Genomic DNA, 13,466 nt, shown 5'->3' on the forward strand with positions numbered 1-13,466 from the left:
TGGAGGAGGGAAAGGCGACCCGCTCCAATATTCTGGCCTGGAGAATTCCATGGACTATATAGTCCGGGTCACAAAGAATCGGACACGACTGAGCGACTTTCACTTTTTTGCTCCCACCCATGCCTCCGTCTTCTTGCTTGTTGTCAACTGCTAACAACAGGAAGAGCATTCCAGGCAGAGGGCACAGCCAGTGCAAAGGCGTGGCGGTGGCATGAACCTGCCAGTGACGAGGATGGTGCGAGCAAGGGCGGGGGTTGGGGGACAGGCCACGGAGACGATGTGGTCTTTTGCTCCAGGTGAGCCCGGAGTCACTCAAAAGTAATGCCCTGAACTCCAGCCTAGGCTGTGCCTCTGAGTAAGCCAGGGTCCTCCTGGGCCTCAGTTGCCTCACCTGAGAAATGGGACTTGATTGTGTGTTTGTGTTAGACACTCACGCCAGCTCCATGGGGGGCAGGGGGCACAGCGGGGTCAGGATTCCCCCGCAGGTCTGGGGTTTGCATCCACTCCCCACGGTGGGAGAGCCAGTGGGGAGTGGGTGCAAACCCCAATGACGGCGTCATGTGGGGCATCCGGGCTGCCCTTGCCTCCCGGATATCCTGGAGATGAGATACACAGGGCACCTGGATCCGCAGCTGGCAACCCAAGTGCTTCTGTCACTGTTGTTGTTTGAGGGCAGAGCTGGGCCAGGAGCTAAGTGGGGAGGTTGGTGCTGAGACCCTGGTGAAAGGTGTTGAGTCTCCGGCAGAGAGCCCCATAAACCTCGCAGTGAGTGCACGTGGGCGGGTCCTGGCCCAGGGCCCCCCAAAGCCACCCTAAGTCTCGACAAAGGGGGCCCCACATGGACCTCGAGGCCTGATGAGCAGATGCCCAGCATGGGTGGTGCCCCGCATGTCAGTGACCTCTTTACCCACTAAGGAGTTGAGAGTGTCCGGTTTAGGGTACATGATGCTGCCATCCCAACTCCCAAAAGGAGTGGTTGTCAGGTCAGCACCCCTGTGTCATTCCGAGCCTGCTGCGGGGAGTGGGGGGCCCCTCGTCTGTGAGGATGGCCTCAGCAACAACACTCTGTGCTCTTGTTGCAGAGAGAAACCCCAATCGGAAGAAGGGCCAGAGAGAGCGGCGCCCGCGCAAGGACCGGAAGCTGGATGGCCGGGGGGACGGGAGGCCCCGGCCGGCGCCCACCTAGGCGCCCAGCCCGCAGCCAGGGCGTCGGCCGCTTCAAGAGTTCTCTCTCGCCCCTTCACTCTCTAGCTGTTCCCCCTCCTCTCCCTTCCCTGTTCTCTTTTTCTCACTCACATCTCCTCTCTTTTTTCTCCTGTATTTCCTACATTTCTGCCACCTCGGTTTTCCCCTCCTTCCTATCCCTCCTTTCTCCTTTTTCTTTCTTTCCTTTCATCTTTTCCTTTCCTCCTGTTTTTCTTCACTGTGTCCCCCCCACCACCACGCACACGCTAAGACAGAGACCAACTCCTGTGCACCCCGCCCCCCCAACTCCTCACTCTCTATTCCTCCTTAAAGAAAGTGCACCTCTTTTATTCTAGGTCTTTCCCTGACCCTCCTCAGCCCGGTTGCAGAGAAGGTGTTTCTAAGAGTGGGGCCCAGGCCATAGCCCCGGCAGGCTTGTTGAGTCCTGAGAGCTCTACTTCCACTCCAGAGGATACTCCAGACCCCAGAGCTGTGGGTGCCTCCACTTCTAGCCAGTCCCTAGAGGCATCTCCACAGCCCCCAGCTTCCCTGGGAAGCCCCTGGAAGAGGCTCCGCGGGCTTCCGGATACCCCAGCTGGCCATGGAGGAGCTGTGACGGGGCCTCTGGCCGGAAAGCCAGCCTTGTGCCGAGGCCAGCCTTCTGGAAGCTTCCTGCTGCACCCATCAATGCTCCCTCAGCACCCTCCCTCTCAAGGTGCCCTGGCCCCTGCTTCCCGAGTCCCTGCTCACCTATGTCCTGCATCCTAGCTCATCCCAGAAGAGGCCATGCAGGCTGAAAGGAACTTCAAGATTCTCCAGGCCACTCCGTCCCCCCCAGCTCCTCCTGCTTGTTGTACCTCTGGGGAGACTGATGCCGAGAAGGGACTTGTCCAAGGTCACCCAGGGATCCCATGGGCTGTGCCTTCCACTTGCTCACTTGCTCAGCAAACCCACAGCTGCAAGGAAGCTTTGGGAGCCTTGGGGAGGTGAGGAAGGAAGTTGTCGGGTCAGGAATAAGGGAGGATACCCCTCCTCACCCACCTCACCCCTGACACCCCAGCCTGTGGCACCTCCCAACCGCCGGCCAAGGCCATACACCAGCAGGAAGAGCAAGACAAGGCATCTCCTCACTGCCTGTCGTTCCACCATCAAGTGCCTCCCTCTTCCTTTGCTCTCCTAACTCCCAGAAAGTGGTGCTTCCTGCATTGGCATTGCCAGCAGCCAAGAACAAGGAGAGCATGAGACCCCAGGGCTCCAGGGTGGCCTGGGAATGGAGGTGTCAGTGGGCGGAGGAGAGGCTGAAGGTGATGAAGGACAACCCCGCCCAGAGACAGGGCCCATCCTCAGGCTTCCCTCCACCTGGCACAGGCGGATCCCCTATCATTGCCTCCAATAGACTCTGGGGGCCCTGTCCCCCAAGGCCTCATTCTTTGTCTCCCTGAGGTCAGAGAGAGCCCCTTGCCTGGCCAGACCACTAGCTTCTCTTCTGCAAAAGTTTGTGCCTCTGAAATGCTCTGTTGTTGTTTCAAGACCCCACTTTTTTTTTTAATAAAGGGAAAAGAAACTCACAGATGCTTCTCGGGCATCAAGTGGTGTTGCAAAATCATGATCCTGATGAGTTTGGAGTAATTGAACCGAAACCATGTGGGGTGGTTTTCTCTGGAATGCCCAGAGACCAGAGGACCAGGGTGTGTAAGGGACTGGGTGAGGAATTTTCGGGCCCTCAGCCCCTCCAGGCCTCTCACAAGAAGGGGGCTCAGCCAGAGGCAGACGAGAGCTATGCTCCCCTACTCCTGTACCTCTCAGCCCCAAGATCACAGAAGAGGCCCCAGGAACTCATCTGTGCCCTGTATGACGTATCTGGAGGGTCAGGGACACCTAGGAGGTGTGTGACAGTTCCACAGAGCTATCTAAACTCCCTGGGCAGCTATTGGCAGCGGGGGTGGTTAGCGCTGGGAGGCACAGGTCCAAGTCTCAGCTTGTCACCGGCAACCAGAGGGGTCAAGGCCAAATCATTTCCTCGTTCTGGGCCTCAATGCCCCCTTTTGATGGATGAAGAGGAGGCGTAACTGGGCTAAATCCATTGCCTAATCTGGGGGAGGGGTCTTCCCAGGTGGCTCAGTGGTAAAGGATCCACCTGCCAAGTAGGAGACGCAGTTTCCATCCCTGGGTGGAGAAGATTCCCTGGGGTAGGATATGGCAACCCACTCCAGTATTCTTGCCTGGAAAATCCCAGGGACAGAGGAGCCTGGTGGGCTACAGTCCATGGGGTCACAAAGAGTCAGGTATGGCTGAAGTGACTAAAGAGCAACAACAAAAACCTAGGTGGCATTTTCTGGTGCTGCCTAAAAATTCAGATTTCGAGGCCCTGTCCCAGACTTAACTAATTGTGAACAAATTTAGGAGCAGACAGTGAGAGCAAATTGACTATGCCAAAGCCTTTGACTGTGTAGATCACGACACAAGGTGAAAAACTCTTAAAGATGAGACCACCTGATCTGCCTCCTGAGAAATCTGTATGCAGGTCAAGAAGCAACAGTCAGAACTGGACATGGAACAACAGACTAGGTTCCAAATCAGTGAAGGAGTATGTCAAGGCTGTATATTGTCACCCTGCTTATTTAACTTATATGCAGAGTACATCATGCGAATGCCAGGCTGGTTGAAGCACAAGCTGGAATCAAGATTGCAAGGAGAAATATCAATAACCTCAGATAAGCAGATGACACTGCCCTTATGGCAGAAAGCAAAGAAGAACTAAAGAGCCTCTTGATGAAAGTGAAAGAGGAGAGTGAAAAAGTTGGCTTAAAACTCAACATTCAGAAAACTAAGATCATGGCATCTGGCATATGATCATGGCAAATAGATGGGAAACAATGAAAACAGTGAGACTTTATTTTCTTGGGCTCCAAAATCACTGCAGATGGTGACTGCAGCCATGAAATTAAAAGATGCTTGCTCCTTGGAAGAAAAGATATGACCAACTTAGACAGCATATTAAAAAGAAGAGACATTATTTTGCCAACAAAGGTCCATCTAGTCAAAGCTATGGTTTTGCCAGTAGTCAAGTATGGATGCGAGAGTTGGACTATAAAGAAAGCTGAGGGCCAAAAAGAATTGGTGCTTCTGAACTGTGGTGTTGGAGAAGACTCTTGAGAGTCCCTTGGACTGCAAGGAGATCCAACCAGTCCATCCTAAAGGAAATCAGTCCTGGATATTCATTGGAAGGACTGATACTGAAGCTGGAACTCTAATACTTTGGCCACCCAAGGTGAAGAACTGACTCATTTGAAAAGACCCTGATGCTGGGAAAGATTGAAGGCAGGAGGAGAAGGGGATGACAGAGGATGAGATGGTTGGATGGCATCACCAACTCGATGCATATGAGTTTGAGTTAGCTCCAGGAGTAGGTGATGGACAGGAAAGCCTGGCATACTGCAGTCCTTGGTGTCAGAAAGTGTTGGACACGACTGAGCGACTGAACTGTACTGAAGTGGGAGCCAACATTCATTCCAAGACCAGACTCGGGGCAAAGGACACTCTCGGATGACCTCCAGTCCCAGGTTACCGGGTCTAAAGTGGAGTTGACTGTACTTCTGATTCCGATCTCAAGGCATAATCTGATTCTACAGAGTTGATATTCCACACGGAGTTTTCTGATAAGCGTCAAATTCTAGGATGTTGAATGTTCTAAATTCCAAAATTCCAAGACATGAAGACAGGATTGGAAAGTTCCAGCCTGCTATCCCCTGACCATATTCTTTGCCTCAGAGGACCTGGTTCTCTGCCCCACCCAACTGGGGGCTGTAGACAAGGTTTTTTCTAAACATTTTCAAGTTAGGAGATGAAGTTTCTTCAGGTCCTAAACCCCTCTGACAACCTTTGGATCTCAGGCCTTTCATTGCCCCTCCACCCCAGCTCCTGTTGTTGCTCTGTCGCTGTCATCTCCAGCTCTTTGTGACACTGTGGACTGCCGCATGCCAGGCTTCCCATCCCTCATTATCCCCCGAAGTTTGCTCAAACTCATGTCCATCGTGTCCCTGATGCCATCCAACCATCTCATCTTCTGTCACCCTCTTCTCCTTCTGCCCTCAATCTTTCCCAGCATCAGGGTCTTTTCCAGTGAGTTGGCTCTTCACATCAGGTGCCTAAAGTATTGGAGCATCAACTTCAGCATCAGTCCTCCCAGTGAATATTCAGGGTTGATTTCCTTTAGGATTGACTGGTTTGGTCTCCTTGCAGTTCAAGGGACTCTCAAGAGTCTTCTCCAGCACCACAATTTGAAAGCTTCAATTCTTTGGCACCCAGCCTTCTTTATGGTCCAGCTCTCACATTCATACATGACTACTGGAAAACCACAGTTTTGACTATACAGACCTTTGTTGGCAAAGTGATATCTCTGCTCTTTAATACGCTGTTGAGGTTTGTTGTTGCTTTTCTTCCAAGGAGCAAGCATCTTTTAATTTTGGGACTGCAGTCACCATCCATAGTGATTTTGGAGCCTAAGGATACAAAGTCTGTCACTGTTTCCACTTTTCCCCCATCTATTTGCCACGAAGTGATGGGACCAGATACCATGATCTTAGTTTTATGAATGTTGAGTTTTAAGCCAGTTTTTCACTCTTCTCTTTCACTTTCATCAAGAAGCTCTTTAGTTCTTCTTTGCTTTCTGCCATAAGAGTGGTATCATCTGTGTATCTGAAGTTGTTGATGTTTCTCCTGGCTATCTTGATTCCAGCTTGCGAGTCATTCAGCCTGGCATTTTGCTTGAGGGACTCTGCTTCTAAGTTAAATAAGCAGGGTGACAATATGCAGCCTTGAGAATCTCAGCCTCACCCACATTCTCCCCAGAATTTAGGCCTCTTCCTTGGAAGAAGACCCTCCCAGGTGACCACCTTTTGCAGATCAAGCTCAGAGAGAAGCTCAGAAACTGGTGGGGCCACCCAACAAAAAAGGGCAGTCACACAGAATACATGGGGAGGTTCTGGCAGCTGGCCCCTCCGGACTACCCCAGAGGGAGAGAACAACAGTGTAGCCCAAGTTTAGGCTCCCCAACCTGACCCCTGTAGGCCCCACTCCAGCGAGGCCCACTAAGACTCTCCCCAGGCCGCCTCTCTGCATGGCCTGTGCTCACTTCATACACCTGCTTGACCAGGCACCACGGTACTTGTTCTACCCACTTTCTGTCACTAGAGGGCGCTGCCCCACCAAGAACAGGCTTGCAACAACCCACCAGTGGCAATGGGATAAGCGGCATTCACACAGCTCCGGAGGGTCAGGCGTGAGGTCCAGAGCCCAGGCCCTTTCTCACACAGAAGGGAAACAGATCAGCAGAGGAAGTTCACCCAACATTCCATAGCCAGTCTCCATGATGGTGGCAATTCTGAACCTCTTGCCAAGACATACAACATACCCACCCTACCCCCAACTTCTGGAGCTTCATAGGTTCCATTTCCATTTCCACATGTATGAAAACCATGCTATGGGTCCTTCTGGCTCAGGAAATCTGCTTTCTTATAACAAAAAGAAAAGAAATAGTAATAAAAATAATGCTAACTAATAACAAGAATATCTTCTATGTATTGAGTACCTACTGTGTGCCAGACACTGCTAAGTGTTTTAGGAGCAGTATCTCATTGTCTTTGCTTTCCCCTCTTCAGTATAGATTATATTAACTCCCATTTTTCTGCCTGCCTCTTATGTGCATATATTTTCACATCCTTTATCTCCTGCCACCTTCACAGCATCCCTGAAAACCAGCTTATAGAAGAGGAAATTGAGGCTCAAGTTAAAGCCATTCAAAAGTCATTGATCTCATCTCTTTATCCACTTGGTAAATATGCGCAAAGTGCCTGCTGTGTGCCTGGGACTGTGCTGGGTGTTGGTGATAAGGACCCAGACCTTGTCCCTGGAGCTTTCAGCCTGTGGACAAGTCCATACAATGGTGTGATAAGGCCCCTCCACAGGGAGCAGGATCTAGGAGGAGGGACAGCAAATCTGGGAGCTCCATTTCCAGGACCAGAGAGCCAAGCTGGGAACTGACGAATGAGGAGGTGTGAATGTGATGGGCGGGGAGGGTCCCAGCTCAAGGAAAGAGTAGGTACAGAGAGGCCTGGAGAGGAAGCTGCTCATGGGGGGCCAAGCCCAGAACTCCTAAGGCTCTTAGGCTGTTAGACCCTGGAACATGGGGACATAGCCCTGGTGAAGAAGGAATTCATAGGGCCTGGACTCCATCCTAGGCCTGTTCATGCTGATCATGTTTGGCCACCTCTCCAATGGACTCTGAACTCTGTTTAGTGTCTATGGAAACGACAACAGAAGGATAAGACCCCCTCCGGACAGGAGAATCTTGAAGATTGTATCCAGGTTACTCATCGCCTAAGAGAACACATACACTGATCACCCCTTCCTCCAGACAGGCCATAAAGTTTTCTGTACCTATTGGAGTGTAACCTCGTGTTTATTGATTATTGGCTAATTGTTTAACTGTGTGAGCACATGGCACATGAGTGATGGGGTTATTGGGATTGTATTTACCCTTCCTTAGTTTACATAAGTCTCAAGAAATTTGGGGTCGTGGGTTCAGACACGTACACATGGGGTATAAAAAATTTTCACAAATGCTGGTCGGGGTCTTTGGCTAAGAGGAGACTCTGCCTTGGGCCCGCAGGTTTAATAAACTGCACTCCACTATCTGCATTGTCCTTCTGAGTGACTTTGTTTCCTGGGACACATGGCTACGACACTGGGGCCTGCTGGCTCCTCACCCTGCCCTCCATGACTCCCAGCCTCACCTTTAGCAGTGCTTTTCCATTCAACCTGCCACCCACAAGGCAGAATATCATCCAGCCAGACCAACCACTAAAGAAGCCATCTCCAGAGTGGGTCTGCCAACCCTGGCCTTTCTAGCCCCAGCTGTAGTGTCTTCCCAGCCAAGGACCTGGCAGAGATAAGCCAGCCCTGCTCTGATCTGTCTGGACTCCGATCCTCAGAACTCACGAGCACAGTAAAATGGTTGATGCTTTCCACCTCTCAGATTGGGAGGTTTTGTAGCAACAGACAATGGAAACAGGGGTTGACCGCGGTACCTTTCTCCTAGGGTGGAGAGACAGACAGCAAGGCCACCAATCCCATCTCCATCGCTGAGCCTTTAGGCAAGACCCTCTGGTTTTCTCAGTCCAGTATTCATGCCTGGAAAATCCCGTGGACAGAGGAACCTGGTGGGCTACAGTCCACGGGGTCGCAAAGAGTCGGACACAACTGAGTGACTGACACACTCTGGTTTTCTCTGTGCCTCAGTTTCCTCATCTGTAGAAGGGGGAAATGGGTGTCCCTCCCATTGTCACTGTGAGGTTTAAATAGGTTAATATAAGAGCAAGGGTTTATATATACACAGCCAGTGCTCAATAAAAGTTTTTATTATGACATATGTGTTTATTCACTCAACAAACATTTCTTATGCACTAAGTATGAGCCAGGAACTTGTGCCAGGCACTTAACATTAAAAACTTAAATTTGTGCTCTGCTAGATCTCTCTGGAGGAGATTTTATTATTATTCTTGTATTTTTTACAGACAAGGAATCTGAGTCTCAGAAAGTAAGCAGTGGAATGGGAGCTCAAACCATTGCCCTCCACCAGGCTGCCCTTTCATTCATGCAAGGGCACCTGAAGGCTTTGCTCATTTATGGCAAAAACATTGATCCAGAATAAGAATTCACTTGCACTAGTGAAGATGGTCAACCTCACTCAAATTAAATGACAATAAAATCACACAGAGCTATTTTCCACCTATCTGATTGGCAAAGAGCCAGAATTTCAAACCACTGGGCTGTGGGTCAACTTTTGGCACTCACTCCTACCTTCCCCAGGGAAGCCCAAACCTTCTAGAAAGGAAAAGGCCAGCCTCTACAGCTGACAGGGAAGCCCAACCTCTACAGTGGACAACGTCTATCAGAATTACATTGCGCATGTCCCCTGACCTGACAATTCACTTCTAGTGATTGATCCTCTAATTAGCCTTGTTCAAGTGCAAAGTAACAAGCATACATGGTACTTGGCTATTCCTTGCAGGCTATGTGTGATCACAAAAAATTGGAAACATCCTGAACTCTCTAAGAGATCTGTTTATGCTACAATCTGTTACAATCTAAGAGATCTGTTTAAGCTACAATAGCTTGGAATGAACACCGTGCAGCCGAGAAAACTGAGGAAGCAGGCAGCGTGCTGGCCCAGAGTGATCCTGAGACCCACTGTTACCTGGGCAAGGCCAGTGGCACAGCACCGTGTGGTGTGCACGGGCTGGGGTTGAAGGGCATGGAAAGGAAATTTGCTTTTCTCTTTTGTTCCTTTCAACTTTTAAGAGATAGAAATATATTACCGAGTCCAAAAAGTAAAAATGAAATACTTTGGAGACATTTTGCAAACTGGTCATTAAATAATATCTTTAATAAAAATTCAAAGGGCTTTGATATAAATTCTGAAATGAAGCATTTTTCAGACAGTGCCTTAGAGACACATCCTTGAGTACAGAGAGTGAGACCCCACCTTTGATCCCCAAGTGTGGGCACCCCAGTTGCCTGCCAAAGAACAAGAGGCAGCTTCCGAGGTGAGGCCCTGCAGGCCATCCCACAGCGAGCTTCCCTCTGTCTCCGGGGGTTCCAGTCCCATTACTTGTGCAAAACCTGATGTGAAATTCTGCGAAGGGGTTGTTCAGATGCCAAGATTCAGGGGTAAATTGTGCCTGGGATCACTGGTTTCCTTGATCCACCCCAGAGTGAAAACGATTGAGTAAACCAGTCAGTCCCCCAGACTGGGTGCGGATCCTTGGGTGTGTCACCTTGCTCCCTGAGTCTCCCTTTTCACATCTGTCAGTGAGGCCAAAAGCATTAACACTCATTCCCGGGGTGTTGGAGGATAAAATATCAGGTGTATGAAGACTGGCACACAGAATGGCTTAGTGATGGTTGTTGTTCAGTCTGTAAGTGGTGTCTGACCCTTTGCAACCCCGTGGACTGCAGCACGCCAGGCTTCCCTGTCCTTCACTATCTCCCGGAGTTTGCTTAAAGTCATGTCCATTGAGTTGCTGACGCCATCCAAAGATCTCACCTTCTGTCACCCCCTTCTCCTCCTGCCCTCAATCTTTCCCAGCACCAGGGTCTTTTCCAATGAGTCAGCTCTTCGCCAAAGGATTGGAGTTTCAGCTTCAGCATCATATCCCTGAATATTCAGGGTTGATTTCCTTTAGAATTGACTGGATTGATCTCTTTGCTGTTCAATGAACTCTCAAGAGTCATCTCTAATACCACAGTTCGAAAGCATTAATTCTTAGGCACTCAGCCTACTTTATGGGCCAACTCTCACATTCCTACATGAGTACTGGAAAAACCATAGCTTTGACTGTACAGACCTTTGTCAGCAAAGTAATGTCTCTGCTTTTTAATATGCTGTCTAGGTTTGTCAAAGCTTTTCTTCCAAGGAACAAGTGACTTTTAATTTCATGGCTGCAGTCACTGTCCGCAGCAATCAACTTTTGATAATATATTAATAACACCACACTTTCTTTCATTAGCTTATCACTATCCCAGACTCCAGATAGTATCTATCCTTCAGCATAAATGCTCCTCCAAGGAATCAACCTGCCTGACTTCAGACTATACTACAAAGCCACAGTCATCAAGACAGTATGGTACTGGCACAAAGACAGAAATATAGATCAATGGAACAGAATAGAAAGCCCAGAGATAAATCCACGAATGTATGGACACCTTATCTTCGACAAAGGAGGCAAGAATATACAATGGAAAAAAGACAACCTCTTTAACAAGTGGTGCTGGGAAAACTGGTCAACCACTTGTAAAGGAATGAAACTAGAACACTTTCTAACACCATACACAAAAATGAACTCAAAATGGATTAAAGATCTAAATGTAAGACCAGAAACTATAAAACTCCTAGAGGAGAACATAGGCAAAACACTCTCCGACATAAATCACAGCAGGATCCTCTGTAACCCACCTCCCAGAATATTGGAAATAAAAGCAAAAATAAACAAATGGGACCTAATGAAACTTAAAAGCTTTTGCACAACAAAGGAAACTATAAGTAAGGTGAAAAGACAGTCCTCAGATTGGGAGAAAATAATAGCAAATGAAGCAACAGACAAAGGATTAATCTCAAAAATATACAAGGAACTCCTGCAGCTCAATTCCAGAAAAATAAATGACCCAATCAAAAAATGGGCCAAAGAACTAAACAGACATTTCTCCAAAGAAGACATACAGATGGCTAACAAACACATGAAAAGATGCTCAACATCACTCATTATCAGAGAAATGCAAATCAAAACCTCAGTGAGGTACCATTACACGCCAGTCAGAATGGCTGCTATCCAAAAGTCTACAAGCAATAAATGCTGGAGAGGGTGTGGAGAAAAGGGAACCCTCTTACACTGTTGGTGGGAATGCAAACTAGTACAGCCACTATGGAGAACAATGTGGAGATTTCTTAAAAAATTGGAAATAGAACTGCCATATGACCCAGGATTACCACTTCTGGGCATACACACCAAAGAAACCAGATCTGAAAGAGACACGTGTACCCCAATGTTGATCGCAGCACTGTTTATAATAGCCAGGACATGGAAGCAACCTAGATGCCCATCAGCAGACGAATGGATAAGGAAGCTGTGGTACATATACACCATGGAATATTACTCAGCCGTTAAAAAGAATTCATTTGAATCAGTTCTAATGAGATGGATGAAACTGGAGCCCATTATACAGAGTGAAGTAAGCCAGAAAGATAAAGAACATTACAGCATATTAACACATATGTATGGAATTTAGAAAGATGGTAATGATAACCCTATATGCAAAACAGAAAAAGAGACACAGATGTACAGAACAGACTTTTGGACTCTGTGGGAGAAGGCGAGGGTGGGATGTTTCGAGAGAACAGCATGTATATTATCTATAGTGAAACAGATCACCAGCCCAGGTGGGATGCATGAGACAAGTGCTCGGGCCTGGTGCACTGGGAAGACCCAGAGGAATCGGGTGGAGAGGGAGGTGGGAGGAGGGATCGGGATGGGGAATACATGTAACTCCATGGCTGATTCATGTCAATGTATGACAAAACCCACTGCAATGTTGTGAAGTAATTAGCCTCCAACTAATAAAAATAAATGAAAAAAAAAATGCTCCTCCAGGAAGCCTCACTGGATCCATGTCTTTCCCAATCGGAAATCCCCTTCATCTTGTGACTCCATCTTCCTTCCTTCTTTCACACCCTTCGTCTGATTCCCTGGTAGTGGCCTGGGTATGCTTTCGAATTGTGATGCTGGAGAAGACTTTTGAGACTCCCTTGGACTGCAAGGAGATCAAACCAGTCACTCCTAAAGGAAATCATTGGAAGGACTGATGTTGAAGCTGAACCTCCAATACTTTGGCCACCTGATGTGAAGAACTGACTCATTGGAAAAGACCCTGATGCTGGGAAAGATTGAAAGCGGAAGGAGAAGGGGACGACAGGATGAGATAGTTGGATGGTATCAGTGACTCAATGGACATGAATTTGAGCAAACTCTGGGAGATAGAGAAGGATAGGGAAGCTTGGCATGCTGCAGTCCATGGGCTCACAAAAAGTCTGGACAAGACTGTGCAACTGAACAATTGGCAGTGGCCTGAGTTTTATCACTGTTTTGGCCACGAGAGGGCAGCACTGCCTAGGAAGCTAGACAAGCAAGACCTGAGCCAGTGGCTGGAAGACACACCTCAGAAGCTTGGCTGTGTGCCATGACCACACTGAGTACTCTGCCCACTTTGGCTCATTGAGGAAAACATTGCTATGGCCACCCTTCCATCATACCCATTTTATCTTCATTTTGTTTTTACAGTGTGAATGCCAAGAAAGTTGAGTTAATGGTTCTCAATTCCCGTAAACGCCTCTCTTGCTTTATTTCCCTCTTGATGCTCCTTGCTCTTCCGCTCTCACCCAGGCACCCACTCTTAGGGTCCAGTCTGTGTGCTTGAATACTCGTGATCCTTGTGAACCATGTGGAAATGTTTTGTGGTGTGTGTGGCCTTTTATTTATAGAAATGGCCTCATGCTACAGATTTCTATCTTCTTTTATCCCCCCACGCACCTGGTGTTTCTTAACTCCAGTTGCATTGCTCCCGCATCCCTGGGGGTCATTTACCATGACACCAGACGTGGCTTATTGTTGACTGGTCCCTTCCTCACACCTCAGGACAGGCGAGAAACCCATTACCGCTTAGGGTCC

General features: G+C 48.6%; 1 protein-coding gene across 1 annotated transcript in view; it reads left to right on the forward strand.

Moving 5' to 3' along the window:
* The window catches only part of RSPO4 (R-spondin 4), a 32,381-nt gene extending 31,195 nt beyond the window's left edge, over nucleotides 1-1,186 (forward strand). The window contains exon 5 of the mRNA XM_061125680.1: nucleotides 1,083-1,186. Coding sequence (XP_060981663.1) covers nucleotides 1,083-1,186 — 104 coding nt within the window. The remainder of the gene's footprint in view (nucleotides 1-1,082) is intronic.
* The last annotated feature ends 12,280 nt before the right edge of the window (nucleotides 1,187-13,466 follow it).

The sequence above is a fragment of the Dama dama genome, chromosome 23 (assembly GCF_033118175.1).
Source record: "Dama dama isolate Ldn47 chromosome 23, ASM3311817v1, whole genome shotgun sequence".
Taxonomy (NCBI): Eukaryota; Metazoa; Chordata; class Mammalia; order Artiodactyla; family Cervidae; genus Dama; species Dama dama.